The sequence below is a fragment of the Saccopteryx bilineata genome, chromosome 3, assembly GCF_036850765.1.
Source record: "Saccopteryx bilineata isolate mSacBil1 chromosome 3, mSacBil1_pri_phased_curated, whole genome shotgun sequence".
NCBI classification, from domain to species: Eukaryota; Metazoa; Chordata; class Mammalia; order Chiroptera; family Emballonuridae; genus Saccopteryx; species Saccopteryx bilineata.
Window position 1 is genome coordinate 235,184,266 of NC_089492.1, and position 17,123 is coordinate 235,201,388.

At 41.3% G+C, this 17,123-nt stretch overlaps 1 protein-coding gene across 2 annotated transcripts in view; it reads right to left on the reverse strand.

The window, feature by feature from the left end:
• Positions 1–17,123, reverse strand: part of PDE4B (phosphodiesterase 4B) — a 549,769-nt gene that overhangs the window by 127,220 nt on the left and 405,426 nt on the right. For both annotated transcript variants that reach the window (XM_066268958.1, XM_066268959.1), the window contains 3 exons: positions 14,399–14,593; positions 3,296–3,332; positions 3,102–3,172 (listed from right to left, as the gene is read on the reverse strand). In XM_066268958.1, the coding sequence (XP_066125055.1) occupies positions 3,102–3,172; positions 3,296–3,332; positions 14,399–14,593 (303 nt within the window). The remainder of the gene's footprint in view (positions 1–3,101; positions 3,173–3,295; positions 3,333–14,398; positions 14,594–17,123) is intronic.

Genomic DNA, 17,123 nt, shown 5'->3' on the forward strand with positions numbered 1-17,123 from the left:
GGCAATCATGGTCGGAGGGTAATAAAGTTCCTGAAGGTTTTTGTGGCTCAAACCACCCAAGTCTATAGAAAGATCTTGTTCTAGAGAAAGTACCTTCAGCTGAGTACTAATCAGCTGAGTTAGGTGGAACACCCCAATACTTAAGATACCCCTCTGATCCCTCCCCCTCCCCCCCAACCCTGGCTCCCTGGAGCTATTTAATGTAGTGATCTTCAGTCCTCATTTGCTAAGAAGCCTTTGAAAGTGTCCTTATTGATCTCTTCTTCCCCAATTCCAACCTTCACCATCTTGGTACAGGGATTCATTCTTCATATTTTAATTCCTAAAAACACTCACATAGCTCATGTTTCTGCCTCAGGCTCTCTGATCAAAGACTTCAGAAATTTCTTCTCTTGGCCTGACCTGAGGTGGTGCAGTGGATAAAGCACAGACCTGGAATGCTGAGGGTGCCAGTTCGAAACCCTGGGCTTGCCAGGTCAAGGCACATATGGGAGTTGTTGCTTCCTACTCCTCTCCCCTTCTCTCTCCTTTCTCTCTCTTTCTCTCTCTCCTTTGTAAAATTAAGATCTTTAAAAATAATTTTTTTTCCCACAACCCAGAAGATGAAATGGAGGGAGTGAATGAAAAGAGCACTGCAATGAGAGTCAGGATAGCAGGTTGCAAGTATGACTCCACTATTCACCAGAGGTGCTATGTTCTTGCACAAATCATTTAATCTTTCTAAGCTTTGTTTCTTTATCCACATTGTGGGGGCAATGGTATCTTCCATGAATACCATTTATGGTGGTTGAACTGAAATAATGAATGTGAAATCCCAAAGTATTACACTGTTTCTAGCGTTAGGGAGAGAAATACAACTACCAATTTAAATAGCTCACATTTATTGAGTATCTACTATGTGCTAGATTCTGTTATAAATACTTTACAAGGATCAACTCACTTAATCCTCAGAACAACCCTATTTTACTGAGTGGGAAACTGAGATGTAGAGAGGTTAATTAGCCCGTCACATAATTTTCAAGTGGGTAGAATTGGGTTACAGAGCCAATAAGCATAGTCTCAAATGCCATATTTTATTTTAAAAAAAAGGTAGGGAAAGAAAAGATATCACTTATGAAAAAGTAATGTCTTAAATAATTGGTGGTTTTTTCTTCAATAATTATTTATTCAGAATTCATATATATGATGAATATTTATAGGACACTCACTATGTGCCAGGGATTCTGCCTGTTCTTGGAAATTCAAGGAAAAGTGAATGTAATTCTTAAGAGGCCCCAAGAGGCACATTGTCCAGGGGTGGGCAGAGTTCCATAAACGGTGTGATAAGGTTCACAGAGTCTTCTGGGGCCACTGAGGTTGCTCAGCCTGGCTTAGGGTGGTCAAGGAAAGCATCCTGGTGAAGGGGATTCTAGAGATGAGTTATAAAGGACAAATAGTATGTAGTCAGGCAATCACTGGCAGGTGGAGAGAGACATTTTAGGATGAGACAACAGTTATGTCCAGAATCAATGTGGAGAATAGAACATGCAGAGAACAACCTGACCACAATTGTTTGAATGTGATCCCATGTGGTCAGCGACCTGGTCTGACTTTCATCACTGTATTACCCGGCACTTTCTATTATAATGTAAGCCCAAAGGGAAGAGAACTTGTATGCTTTGGTCACTGTTGTATCACTAGTGACTGGTACAAAGTGGGTGTTCAATAAATATTTCTAAAATATATACATATATGCATGAATGAATAAGACCACTAAATAAATACTTACCAGGTGAATTATTTAATAAATGGCTAAACAGGGAGTACCACTGCAAAAGAGGCTGGGTAAGCATCTAGTTTTCATGTATATTGCCTCAAATATTAACCCAACAACCATCAGTCAAACTAACTTGAGTTGGAGCATAAAGTGTTTTGCTAGCCAAGTGTCCACTTTTAAACTTTATCTGCATGGTAACAGTGAACTATTGAAATGCCTCAAGCTGGAGAGTGACATGGTCAAACAGCGTGTGAGCAAAACCACTCTGGTGGCAGTCTGGGGACTGGTGGAGAGGAGAGAACAATGGCGGAAAGATCCCATTGGGTATGCAGAGCTCCCAGAGGAGATTCTGTTCCAGGTTGGAGAACAGTGAAATAAAAAGAAAAGTTTCAACGCAAACTTTACTCTCACTTTTAGCAACTCCACCCCATGAAAATTTGGATCAAAGCAAATAGAGAGTGATGAATAATTCCACGAAGAATGAAGAGACAGAGTGTTCTGTAGCCAACACTAGCTGGAAGAATCAGGAGACTTAGGATTTGGCCCCGGTATGGCTATCACCTATGATGTGGTTGTTAGTAAGTCTGGGTTTCCCCTCCTATGAAATAAAGAGGTTGAATCAATGGTTTCAAAGGTCTTCTTCAGCTTTACTATCCCAGGATCATGGACTCTATGACCTTGTGAGCCCTGTGATGACCTTTTAAAATACTGACAAATGAACTGCATCACATTGAGACTCAGGTTAAAAGGATTTTGGAGAAGAAAGTTACTGCTAGGATATCAAGTTTAAACTCTCCATTTTACAGATGAGTGAATGAAGGTTCAGCGATGTTAACTGAAAAGACCAAGGTTCTGTAGTTCGTTGGGGAGAAAGGAGAAGATAATCAAATTGCGTGAACCTATTTATATATTATCAAAAATTAGACTATTTGGACTTGAACTTTTTGGTACCTTTAATCTTAAGTTTGAATCTTTGAATTTGTTAATAACTATACCAAAAGAATTTTAATAGCATTTCTGTCCATGACTGATAAGTATTCATACTTTTCAAAGTAGTAAATATAAAAGTCAACAAAAATTCTTATTTGTTGAACTCCTACTCTCTTGTAAGTGTTAAGGGTACAGAGATGAATAAGATTCAGACTAATTTCTAACATTTTACCAGTTCTAAAATACTATGGTACTCCATTTTATTTTCAAATTTCATCATATATCTTAATTAAGCTTGGATGGCAGATTTCCATGAAATTGTGAGTCTGTGCATGTGTTTGTTTGTTTTAGATGTTGTTCAATGGTTTCATCTCTATGAAAGTGATTCCTAATTGCACATAAAATCCATACTTACTTGTTGGATGTCGCATGAAGGTTTGTCAGGATAGTGAAGTTGTTTCGCACACTTCGCAAGCTGGCAAGGACCTATAAGAAAAGTGTTTCAAATGTTGAGAAACAGAATAATGTAAATGGGAGGGTTTAGAAGTCACACTTAGAAGCTATATCCAGGATGGAGTGAGAGTGATCCAGGTCCAGCATGATACATACCTGGGCAAAAGGTGTTACAATCAAGTCATCGCCGTGCCTGGTGAAAAGAGAGAAAAGAAACATTTAAAAATGCATTTGAATTATAACTGTGTAGCCCTGGCCAGTTGGCTCAGTGGTAGAGCGTCAACTTGGCATGTGGAAGTCCCTGGTTCAATTCCTGGTCAGGGCACACAGGAGAAGCGACCATCTGCTTTTTCTCCCTTCCTCTCCCCCTTCTCTGTCTCACTCGCTCTTCCCCTCCCACAGCCATGGCTCTATTGATTTGAGTGCGGTGTTCCTGGGCACTGAGGATGGCTCAGAGGAGTTTCCCTCCGGGGCAGGTGCTAAAAATAGCTTGGTTGTTATCATGGTCCCAGATGGGCAGAGCATTGGCCCCAGACAGGGCTCACCAGATAGATCCCCATAGGGCACATGCAAGAATCTGTCTATTTTCCCTCCTCTCACTTAAATAAAAAAATAAAAAGTAAATAAAAAAGGAATTATAACTGTGACATATACGCTGCAATATTAAATAAACTTTATCAGAGTTAGCAACACAAATGTTATACAAGTCCTTCTACCTAGATATAAGACAAGACTGATTTAAATGGGGATCTCAGGAACTTGAGAGAAAAAAGAAAAAAACTACCAGTTTGTGGCTCTTAGATTTACAGTGACTATACATTAAAGCATTTGCAAGTAAGCATATATCCTCAGGGTATATTCCCATTAAAGAGAAGACTTAGAGTACTGTAATTCAAAGCAACTTGTGGATTTGGGTTGCCAGAGCCAGGAAATTTAAAGGGAGGGTTGCTCACGGGCACAGACAGAGTTGGAAAAAATGGCCTAACAGTTGGAATAAAGGTTAACTTTGGATTTCCTGGCTTCTGTTGATTTGAACCACAGCCTTAATGCCATTTAAACACAGATTTCTGTCTGCAAATCCCATTACTTTTTGTTTTTAATATAAGCTTTTTTCCTTAAAGTACCCAGGGAAAAGCTTTTAATGGGAGAGTGTGAAAGGAACCTACTATTACCCTATCATTGCTACTCATTTTGTCCCAGAGGTCTGAGTAAGCTGTACCTCCTGATATGTAAATTTGTACTTAGGAACAGTCAAAAGTGTGTTTTCAGAAATGTATTCTCTCTCTGGTATATGCTTTGGTGATGAATCTACTTAAGGCCACGTGTAGCAAACTCTCCATTAAAGTCATTAGAAGACCCGTTGGCCTGAGCTGCAGACACAACCTTAGGCAATTTGCTATCATAATGTGAATCATAACAGCCACAAGGAAGTCAGTTGACAGGCTGCTTTCCTCACCGTCTGATCTGCATGCTCTGTCCTCAGGACCACCATACAAATATGGTATCTTATTAGTTAATTATGTGAATGCAACCAGTAATTGTTGAGCACCTGCTCATTACCAGGCATCGTGTGAGTCCTGGGGATTCAGACTTGAACACATGCGCACGAGGGCCTCTTCTCTAACAAAGGCCTTATTTAATATAATACTTTTTTCTTTTTGCTATTCTGATTGAATGTTTTTTGCTTCCTTACATTCCAAATTGCTGATTTGCTTCTCAGCTTGTTGTAGTACTATACTGTTAATTCCCTGTAAGTTATTCTTTTTTTTTTTTTGTATTTTTCTGAAGCTGGAAATGGGGAAGCAGTCAGACAGACTCCCGCATGTGCCCAACCGGGATCCACCTGGCACGCCCACCAGGGGGCAACGCTCTGCCCACCAGGGGGCGACGATCTGCCCATCTGGGGCATCGCTCTGTCATGACCAGAGCCACTCTAGAGCCTGGGGCAGAGGTCACAGAGCCATCCTCAGCGCCCAGGCCAACTTTGCTCCAGTGGAGCCTCGGCTGTGGGAGGGGAAGAGAGAGACAGAGAGGAAGGAAACGGGGAGGGGTGGAGAAGCAGATGGGTACCTCTCCTGTGTGCCCTGGCTGGAAATCGAACCCAGGACTTCCGCACGCCAGGCCGACGCTCTACCACTGAGCCAACCGGCCAGGGCCTGTAAGTTATTCTTCATTTCAATTGCTGTAGCTTTCATTTCTGACTGGTTCTTTTTTATGGTTTCTATGTCCTTTTTTATGCTTATTATTTCTTTGTTGAAATTCTAAGTTCCTTGAGCGTCCCCAACCCTTGTTTTGAACTCCATATCTAGTAGTTTGCTTGCCTCCATTTTGTTTATTTCTTTTTCTGGAGACTTCTCCTGTTCTTTCATTTGGAACACATTTGTTTGTCTCTGCTTTTTTTTGGCTGTTTCTGTGTGTTTATTTCTATGTATTTGGTAGAGTTGCTATGTTTCCCAGACTTGATAGAGAGAACGTGTATAGTTGGTGTCCTGTAAGGCCCAGTGGCACAGCCTCCCAGTCACCTAAGCTGGGCACTCCAGGTGCTTCCCTGTGTGGGTTATGTGCACTGTCTTGTTGGAGCTGAGCTTTGCTTGCTGTTGGTGGCCCTGGTAGAGACCTACCCCCCAGGTAAATTGCATGCAAGGATCGGCTATGACTGCAGTGAAGGAGTGGTTATGCAGGAGTTGACCCTACAAAGCAGGACTTGGTTCAGTGGGGCTTTGGTGCTCACTGAGTCTGCCCTTTGAATGTGTTGCTCATGGCAGTGGCAGGATTGTACTCTGGCACAGTACAAAGCTGTCCATGGGGTGCACCGGCTTTAGGACCTCCCAGAAAGTGCAATGTCAGTCACTGCCTGTTTCCCTGCCTGGGGCCAACTGGCACAAACTAGAGAGCAATGTGCAGATGGCTGCTATTTGTGCTGAGCTTAGAGGTACCCCGGAGAGGCCAAACTGTGAACCTAGGCCAGCTGCCACTAGTGCTGGGCCAGGGGCCACTTAGCAAAAGGTACGGGGTTCGCAGAGGCCAGATGCTACATGCTTGAGAGATTTTAAGAAAAGTTTGAAGCATGAGGCAAGAGAGACCATTTATATGAAAAAGCCACTGAAAACAGCTTGGGAGGGCCCACAAGTTGGGTGGAGAGGGATCTCAGGGAATCACCTGGGTGGGGAAGACAGTGTAAGCCAGGTTAATGGAAACTCAGAGATAGAGCCTGCCTGATGGCTCTATGTGTGTGTGTCTCAGAAATGGCCTTTGCCAGCACTTTTGTCTGGCAGAAAGCTGACCCCTTCCCACAGTTCTTGCTCTGAAGCCTGACAATCTACTTCTTCCTCGTATATCCCTGGTTCCTTTCAAGATGTTGCCCTGGTGCTGGAGCTCAGAAGGAGGGAGTCCAAGTGAGTCTATGCAGATCGCAGTACGTGGAACTGCTGGGACTACAGCAGCCCTTTGTCTCTCTCAACCACAATCCCTGCTGGGTTTTACAGCCAGAAGTGATGGGGACTTCTCTTCCTGGCTCTGGACACCAGGGCGAGGGGGCTTGCTGTGGGGCTGGTCCCCCTCACTCCTCAAGAGGAGCCTCTGCAGCTGAGATAGCTCTCCTGATTTTAAACTGCCACATGTGGGTGTAGGACCAGCACCTTCTCATCTCTGTCCCTCTTACCAGTCTCAATGTGGCTTCTTCTTTAATTCCCTTGTTGTAGCACTTCCATTCAGGCATATTTTAAGCAATTCTGAACGATGGTTGTCCTGTAGTTTAGATGTAATATTGATGTGGTTGTGGGAGGATGTGAGTACCATGTTTATTTATGCTGCCATCTTGACCGGAAGACCAAGGCAAATACTCTTATATCTATTTTATAGCTAATAACAATGCTCAGAGAAAAGTTTAGCAATGGCTTAACTAGCACATAACTAATACACGAAAGAACTTAAGACTGCGTGACCTGTGGTGGCGCAGTGGATAAAGCGTCGACCTGGAAATGCTGAGGTCGCCGGTTCGAAACCCTGGGCTTGCCTGGTCAAGGCACATATGGGAGTTGATGCTTCCTGCTCCTCCCCCCTCCTCTCTCTCTGTCTCTCTCTCCTCTCTCTCTCTCTCTCTCTCTCTCACTCTCTCTCTCTCAAAAAAATGAATAAATAAATAAATAAATGAATGAATAAAACTGTGTGTCAACTATTTAAAAAAATAATCAGACTAAAATAATCTTATATTTAAGAACTTAAGACTATTTGATTCCAAAAGTCTGTGCTTTTAATCATTATGTTTTCTGTTTTATGATGACTCTGTATAGTTGACAGATTGAGTTATACAGAATCCATGACTCCCTCTCCCCACACACAATTATAACATAGCATGGAAGACAGAAAAATATTCAAAACACTGTAATAGATAGTATAAATACAGTATGAGACATACAAACATGGATAGTTAACGGGGTGTGAAGAAGAGGTGATATAGATGAGAGGAAATAGGAATGTCTGAATGGGTGATGTAGAAGATGAACTTCTAAGGGCAAGCTTTAGTGGCTTGGATGGTGAATACTACCAATGAGAGAAACTGTCAGAGCAAAGGCATTGAAGTGGAAAAGTACTGAACATGCTCACTGGGATGCCTGGTGGTTGTTTGGGTGGAGCCAAGCACATTAACTACAGACATTTGTAGATGATAAGACTAGACCTTCCCCTCTACCCATATTGTGGACAGAATCGACCATGGTTGTGGCAGCCTTAGTGCTTAACTCCCTCGCAAGAGATGAGCCAGAGATTTTTAGTGAGGTAGGCAAACAGAAAAGTGCTTCTGAAATTAAAATGCTGTGGACACCAAAGGATACATTAAAGAGACGAAAGAGCCAGGAAAATAATTAGCGGGATAGTGCAGTCATCCAGATGAGATGAAATAGGTGAGGCAGAAGAAATAGGAAAAGACTGGCTATTTAATTGGATAAGGGGGTCATAAAACAACATTATTTTCCTTTTTAAAAATGGGTACTTGGATAGATGTAGGAGTGGCCTACAACAGTGGGGATTGTTAAGTCAATGGCAGGGGGTGGCTTTCTGAGGTGGGAGGCCATATATAAAGCCAAAGGAAGAACGTCAGGGGTCCTGCAAGGAGCCAAGAAGAGATACAAAATAAAGAGGTAAGAGGGAAGCAGTTGTGATAAAGGCAACATGATAAACTGTATCTAGAACTGCCCCTTCCTAGGCTGTTTTCCTAAGATAAACTTCAGGTGAGTGAAATATCTTGTTATTTATTTAGATTTTTGTTGTGAAGTTCACATTGTTCTTAAGACATTGAGGTGAGTTGGGGATAAAGTCATGGAGTTAGAGTTAAGTAGATCATCTTTGACTCCTGGGTTTCTGGAGTCTAAATATTCAACAATAGCTAGATAATATAAGCAAATCTCATGCATATGTAGACCTAAAGCTGCAGTATTGTTGCATAATGGGAAGTTATTAAAACTGTACAAACTAATGATTACGGGTAGTAAAGAAACATTAACAGGGCACCATGTCAACATGACTATCATTCTGGAACCTTTGAAGTTTAAGAGAGCGGAACATTTTATAAGCAGGATGATAGAGTTGCGGATCCCCAGCACTGGCTCCTTTAAAGGGATTTGAGCTGCAAAATCTAAGGCTGTATGTCAACAGCTGCAGGAGAAATGATCAGATAATTCATGTACAGGAAAAACCAAACCAAACCAAACAAACAAAAAACAAAACTTGTATTTGAGCACAGCTAGATTATTTACAAAACTACACTAAATTTTTAAATCAGAATTTGACATAGTAATCATTAAAAAGAAAATGACATGGCGATAACAAACCACTTGGTTGGTTATGAAAAGCAATTGATGTATTTAGTTTCCCAAACCGCTAGAGAGGGCTGTGCCTCTCAGGAAGGAGGTCAGATATTCAGAATCATAGCACCAGCATCATCTAGTGACGAAACCAGCACATTACAATTTGATAGAATAGTTGAAGATGAGAACACTGGGTCGTAGGTGTATCTTAAACAATAAAATGGTTTTTTTTAGAAACCAAAAAACTTAGTCCCTACTGCTATATTCTAGATTTTATTAATTTCACTTTTCTCTGTTTCATACCTATGACAACAGTTTTACTTGTATTTTTCAGACAGACATACTTATCTGAGTTAAGAGAACAGGTTCTGGAGCCAGACAGCACTGGTTTGCTTCTCAGTGACACGACTGCTAACTAAGAAACATCAGGCAATCTCTCTATGCCTCAATTTCTTTATCTGTAAAGTGTGGTATAATTTACAACAGTGCTTGACACATAAAAGCTCTTTAGTTACTTGGGTATATAGTTATCCTTATTAGTTGTAGGTATGGTTGCTATTACAATTAAACAATTGTTTTATCATCCCAGCTGGTGAGAACTTCTTTAGGATAGTCATTATCTGCTCCTGTCCCAATCAAGAGAACTATTAAAATTGTACTTTGGGGCTTACAAAACATTTTCATATACATTATTTCATGTGATAAGAGAATGTTCTTGACCCTAGGGAACAGTGCAACCACTTATCTTGTTGGTCAAGATTGAAACCTGATGGTCAATCACCAATCTCTGTTGATCCTAACTTGCAAATATTTATTAACCTGCTTTAAAATATTATTAATCTGCTCTAAGCTAGATTCCCATCCTCTGTTTTGTGTATCACCGAAGCAGCTTTGGTCTATAGGCTGCTCAGCTCTCAAACCAGTCTTCATACTGGAATCAAAGCTATCTTTCAAAATCTTTCCTCTGATTACATATTTTCCTGCTGCAAAGCTTCCAGCAGCTTCCCACTGCTTGCCTGCAGCATAAAGGCCAGCTCCATTGCTGAGAGCCTGCATGATGAGGTTCCCACTTACTTCTCTAGCCTCATCTCTCACCACTTCCTCATCCCCTCCCATCTTTGGCTTCAGCCACACTGAGCTGTGGTTTCCCACAATGCTCCTAACAACTAGAGTTAGGTAGCATGTGGCCCTTCCTCTGGTACCCCTTCTGCTTTGTTAGCTCTTCTAGCTTAGCTGTAATTCCTCAAAGGTGGGTATTTACCTGCCTGGCCGGAGACCTCTCAAAGTCTTGTGCATGCTTTTCTATGACTGCCTTACTTTTTAGCCCCCTTGAAGACACAGAAATGTCCAATTTGTTAGCAAAGTACCTAAATTTAAGTAAGTTTTTATTCTTTTTTTAAAAAAAGAAACAATGAATATGATCCTCATAACATCTAGAAAGATAGTAAGAGATTAGTATCATTATTTTAACATTTCATCCTCATTTAGTATCTGTTTATGTTCTGGATATTCCATGGTTTAGTCTCTCAGGCTCCCTGAATTTAAGCCTTGGTCCTCCATTTATTGGGCAAGTTACTTAATCTTGCTGTCTTCCAATGTTCTCATCTTTAAGACAAAAAAATTATAATACCAACCACATGGGGGTTATGGGGATTAAATGAGTTAAAATGTGTAAACTACTTTAAATAGTACATAGCACAAAGGAAATGCTCAATAAATGTGCATTTTTATTTACAGATAATTTAGACACTATAAAAGATTTGCTGTCTTAAAGCCATGTGTGATAGTAGTAAGTCTAACTCAAGCCTTAGATGCTACATTGTACTTTTTTGGTAGTCCATCAATCAATAGGTACTAATTTAAGTGAGCTGTTAATTCTCTCTTTCCTCTTGGTTGTTAGATCTCAGTTCCCTTGACTGCTGGCTGTAGAGACAACTTAGTGCTCACATAAATGGTGGCTTTAAGAAGTTCCTTGTCTATATAAGACTTTGCAAATGGGATGACCAAATGAAGAAAACATAGATCTTTCTTCTTTGTGGCTGTTCAGGTGAACAATCAAACTTGATCCTGTCTAGAGTGGTTCCAGCCACAGTTTTGGGCAAAATAACTGGCCTCACTGGTTTCCCATACTTTCTGTTCCTATTGGGAAATTTGGTCTACAAAGATATGTTAGAAATGACTACACCACAGGAACTGAAACCAACAGATTATTGCCACATCTAGGAAAGCATCTGAAATTTCTTTTTTGGGAAACAATGGTGATCTTGTTTGCTTTACTAGACAGCTTTATGTCAGTTTCTTTTGTTGTTAAAAGTTAAGACCACTTTAATTTTCTATATACATTTTTTTACTCTGTTAACATCTTTTCACTCTCTCGCCCCACCTATATTTCTTCTTACTGTTCTGAAAGAGTTCAGATGAGACATTTTAAAAAGCCAGTGTTGTCTCTACTACTAGGTTTTAATGATGCAAAGTTTTACAACTTACATAAATTCACAACTGCTCTGGGCAGGATGTGAGGGGCTCCAGGACAGAGACCATGCTGTAGCCTTGATGCAATGGCTTTCACATCAAGACATCCTTCTTTTCCTTTGCTTTATGGGTATAAGCAGGAGAAATAGTGAGAGGTTTGGGCTTTGCTGCTCCTCTATTTCAATTCACCCTGAAGAGTAATAATTGAGTGAAATAGCTTCAAGAGCATTTCTTCAGTTTAGCTCAAGATCCCTGTGGGACACTGGATTTTCCAACCTGGTCTTGACAGAATGAAATACCAGAAGAATCTGGATATTATTCGAGCTCTACTTCTTGTTTTTTTGTTTGTTTGTTTTTTTAGAAATATAAATTTCTAAACTGACAAATATAATATATAAAAGTTTTATTATAATGTTGGAATATCTGCAAAACCAAATTTTGTGCCATTTTTATTCACTGGAAATTTTAATACATGCTATTGTTAGTATCTTTGCTAGGGTGATATTATGTTGCCAGCTGTTCTTTCTTGATAAGTCTGTTGTTTATTATGAAAGTGTGCCTTCCTATCCTTTATTAAAAAGTTTTTTTTATTTAAAAATTGAAAGTGATACTTGATAACAACATATACAGTCCTTACTTGCTTAAATTTAAAATTGGAAACATGTTGGTTCTAAAGTTAGAAGAAAATTTTGCTTGTTGGTAAAACTGAAAAGAAGGTAAATCATTAGTATTAAGGACCCTCAATACAAAGTCACTCAGAACTAGATTTCTGTTTCTACAACTATAGTCTGAATTTGACTGTGATTATTAAGGTCTCTTCAACTTCAAATTTTCTGTGACCTTTTGCTTCTAAGTAGGAATCATCAGAATTTAATCTAAAATTTGGTTAGAACCTTCTGAGGAACCTCTGAAATGAATCTAAGACCCATTATGCTGTTCAGCATAGTGTGAGGGACTGGTAGCCGCCTTCCAAAGCTAGTCTTTTATCTGTGAGATGCCATGTGAATGAAGCTCTAATTAGTTTAAGCTCATCACATTTCCCATGCTCTCTACACGGGAGTCTCTACCTGGGAACTTTCTAGCTGTTTCTCTTAGTGGAAGAAAGAATTCCAGGTATATTCACTGTCAAAGCCCTTTTCTTTTTGGTCAGACCTGATCTTCAGCAATGTGGTTACCTCTACTCCAGCCTCAGGTTTCTTAACTGTGCCTTCTTCTGTTGCCTACCTGGTGGTATATTCTACTGTGTAGTTTGAAGAGCATTGGTGGAAAGAGTCCAAAAGTTTTGAATATGGTCAGCCTTAGCTACACCATGGGACACCACATGGCACACACTCATGGTATAGGGGTAGGTTTCTCAGTCTCTTAGAGTCTCAGTTTCATCATCTATACAGTGGAGATAATAATGGCACCTACCTAGTAGGATGGTTATGAAGATTAAGAGAGATAACATAGCCCCTTGGTAAGCACTCATTAAACATTTTACCCATTAGCCGTAGAGTTATGTGAGTGTTCCTTTTATATTTCTTATATAATGGTAACCTCCCTGAGAACCTGTTACCTTTTTGAGAATATCTGGTTTTAACTCATCTGTAATTTTTCCACTGTTTTGTTCATCTTTTATCCATAGAGCCAATTACTCTGCCTGTCACATAGGAGAGATTCAGTAAATATTTGCCAGGTGAATAAATAAATGAATTTTGGCCTACCCAATTATTAATTTAGGGCAGGGGTGCTTCTATTAAAATTGGCTAGAAGAAATGCCCTGGGGAATATTTTCTTATGGGTAGCTTTAAAAAGGCCCTTGCCTCTTTCACAAGAGGGTGACCCTTTTTAGCTTCCTTTACAACGGAGGAAGAGAGAAAGCCCAGGGGAATTTTCCAAGCTAAAACCTTAAGGGAGCTACAGATATTTTTATAACATATGATGTTAAAAACAATTGTACGTGTGCCCAGAAACCTTTTAAGGCATACATTTCAGCATTCAAAATTTACTTGGCTTCAAAAACTTAATAAACTAATAACACAACCCCACCATTGTTCTTTAAATAAAAATTAGAGATCTACAATTAATAGCAGCAAAACAGAAACATTAGTTGTGCTTAATAAGATGGTGGAGAGTGTTATGTCTCAACAAGGAGCCAGGCAACAAGTGGGCATTGTGTTGAGGTTCTGGAGAAAAGACGCAGACATGTGGCTGGAAGACAGGCTGTTAAATGTCACCAAGCAAAGGCCACTGAGAGAGGATGCATGTCACCAGGCACCATTTCCTTCTCCACCATGGCCTCATGCAGCACACACTGCGGAACATTGAAGTGCGACTTGCAAAAAGTGGTAAGGTTCTCATCCTGTAAACGATTCAGCAGTTCAGGAAATGAAGCTGAATGAATTTTTTTTTTAAGTTGTCTTTTATTTATTTATTTATTTTTTTGTGGCAGAGACAGAGTCGGAGAGAGGGACAGACAGACAGGAAGGGAGAGATATGAGAAACATCAATTCTTCGTTGTGGCTCCTTAGTTGTTCATTGATTGTTTTCTCATATGTGCCCTGACCAGGGAGCTGCAGCAGACAGAGTGACCCCTTGCTTGAGCCAGTGACCTTGGGCTCTAGCTGGTGAGCTTTGCTCAAACCAGATGAGCCTCCACTCAAGCTGGTGACCTTGGGGTCTCAGACCTGGGTCCTCTGCATCCCAGTCTGACACTCTATCCACTGCGCCACCACCTGGTCAGGCTGAATGAATTTTTTTTTAAGTATCAATAACAAATGTAAATTTAAGACCATGCCCAAGGTTTGTCATACCCCTGGAGACCCTGGCTCTAGAGCATTAATGGTTTTAAGATCGTCATCACTGTCATCTCTGCTCATGGTCCTTTTTGTCCTTCTTCCTTCCTGGGGACTCAGGGGAAAAAGCTGTTGTCACTGCTGCCATGACAGGGTTAAAGAAGAGGTAAGCGTGAGACCAGAAGCCAGACAGAGCTGGTACTTACTGCTCGCTGGGAAGTGAAGAGTTTCTAGACATCGCCTTTGGTGACAAGTCATAGTCGCTGTCCGACCTGTAGAGGAAGGACTCTCTGCGCTGGCTGTGCCCGGGAAAGGTGGCGTGAAGTACCAAGCCAGAGGAAGAGCCGGCCTGGGGGTCCAGTGGGCTCCGACCAGGGGAAGGGCCATTTTCCACATCAAAGCTAAAAAAGAAGCAGAAAACTCTGGTCACATGAGAAGCATGGAAGAGGGCATCTGACATCCCTACAATGCAAGCCAATGTGTGCCAGGCACTTTACATAAAACCTCACACTTGACGACGAAAAGTTTTCATCCTCCAAACAGCTCTGAGTTGCAGTCATTATTATTCTCACTTTAGATAAAGGAAACAGTTCTTAGAATGTTAGTCATTAGCAAAGAATAAAGCCAGGATTTGAACCCTGTAGCAAAATACAGGAGCAACTTTGGCTAATTCAAAATAAGAGCCAACCATCAAATAAGTTGGTGATAATAACTACAAAGACAGCACTTAACACAGCACCAGGTGGCAGACACTGAACACTCACTGGAATGAGGCTTCCTAGCTGGGAAACTTCCTCCTGCCATGCTAAATATCACAGTGTCATTAAAGATAGAATATGCGTATTTTTTAAAGTTTTGGGAAGCAGCCTGACCAGGCAGTGGCACAATGGATAGAGCGTCGGACTTGGATGCGGAAGAACCCAAGTTCAAGACCCCGAGGTCGCCAGCTTGAGCGCGGGCTCAACTGGTTTGAGCAAAAGCTCACCAGCTTGGACCTAAGGTCTCTGGCTCCAGCAAGGGGTTACTCGGTCTGCTGAAGGCCCGCGGTCAAGGCACATATGAGAAAGCAATCAATGAACAACTAAGGTGTTGCAATGAAAAACTGATGATTGATGCTTCTCATCTCTCTCTGTTCCTGTCTGTCTGTCCCTATCTGTCCCTCTCTCTGACTCTCTCTCTGTCTCTGTAAAAATAAATAAATAAATAAATAAATAAATAAATAAATAAATAAGAAAATAAAGTTTTGGGAAGCAAGTACTGTACTATCTGAAATTGTCCACTGGCTGATTAGATGGGAGGCTCAGTCTGAGATTTCATACTCATGTCAAGTGTAACCATAAGGAATGACTTCATCTGATAATGCCCAACTGCCCTCCAGGGTTGCAGAGTTTCCACTCTGAGGGAGGATACAGCCACTTGCCCCAACAGAGGAGTGCTTTAAGATTGCTGGTCAGTCTCCCTCACTTGTGGAAGTTACTCCAAAGCCCAGAACTATTTGGACAAGGTCTGGCCAACAGGCATGCGAAGTGGTAGAGATTCTGTTTCTGGTTTCCCCATCCTGGAAACCAGAAACCTGAAGCACTGTGTGTCCTTCCCACACTCTCCATCATCCCCTACACGTTTTCCCTGCTTGCACAACCACCCTTAGCGTCAAAGTGACAATAACCCTCTTGCCTAGCATTTCTCTAGACTGCTCACTGCACCCCAACTAAAGCTCTGCAGAGAGGTGTTGGAGAAAGTATGAGGTTGGGGATGCTCTCTTTGCCAAGTCAGATCACAATGGTGGGCTTCCTTTATATTCCTCTAGCTGCCATCATTTCTTTTTACATGCATGGTCCTTTTCTTTCACTGTTCTTTTGGGTAGATTTTGCTTGTATTTCTTTGGTTTACAAATTGCTTTCTGATCAGTTATTCCACTTATCCCTCATCACACCCTGCAAATATAGATCCCACTGTACATTCGAGGAGAACAAGGCTTAAAGAGATTTTAAATACCTTGCTCAAAGTCACAGGCTAGTCATGCGTAGAATGAGAATGGGAACACCTAAGTCTTCCAATTCATTTCTCCACAACCTCAGGCTTCTCTAATCACAGTGTTGCAGAAAGGCTCACCAGGTAACAGAGTGAAGTTTCCCTTCAGTCTCTGGATTCAAGCTAAGTGTGTGTTTGTTGTGTAGTCAGTCAGATTATGAGCAACCTTGGCTGTTATCTTACATGAGGATAGGAACAGCAGCAAATTACCCTGAAGCTGTAGGAGTCACTGAAACAAGAAACCATTTTGTTGTAAGAAATGACAGAATACAGGACTGTCATGCTTTCCTGGAGATCATGCTGAGAAGGGGCTATAGCCAACTCGCAAACTCCAGGTGTCTTATAAGAAGCAGCAAGCGAGACTCTGGTTAAAAGGACAAGGAAGAGCCACAACAATTCAATATGCATTCCGGCTTTCAGGGCACTGCAGATGGATTTCCAAAGCAGGCTGCAGGGCTCGGATGGGGCTGCCTTTCACGGACTGCAGGCAAGCAGGCAGGTGGGCAATCGCTCACACATAACAGCCTGTTCGCCCACCTGCCCAGAGGTAGGTCTCTGTTGCAAGCTAAGTGAAAATACAATGAAAGCTGACTTGCAAACTTTCTTTGGGTCAGATCTATACTAGTAGTAGAGCAAAATAAAGAGCTCCTTAGTGGACAAGGGTTCCTTTGTGCCACCTGGATCCTGTGGAACCAGTAGGTCCTGATGCTGGCTCTGAACTCTGAACTCTGCTTGAGGACAAAGAGGAGAGGTTCTTCATAGGTGAGTATGGGGCTACATAGAGCGGAAGAGTGGGCTTGGGCTTTGAAACTTCATGTGTATTAATATTGCTACTCATTTGGTTGCATCTGTGCAGCCTTCATGGGTATTGAAACAAACATAGAAATACTTCTGTAACTG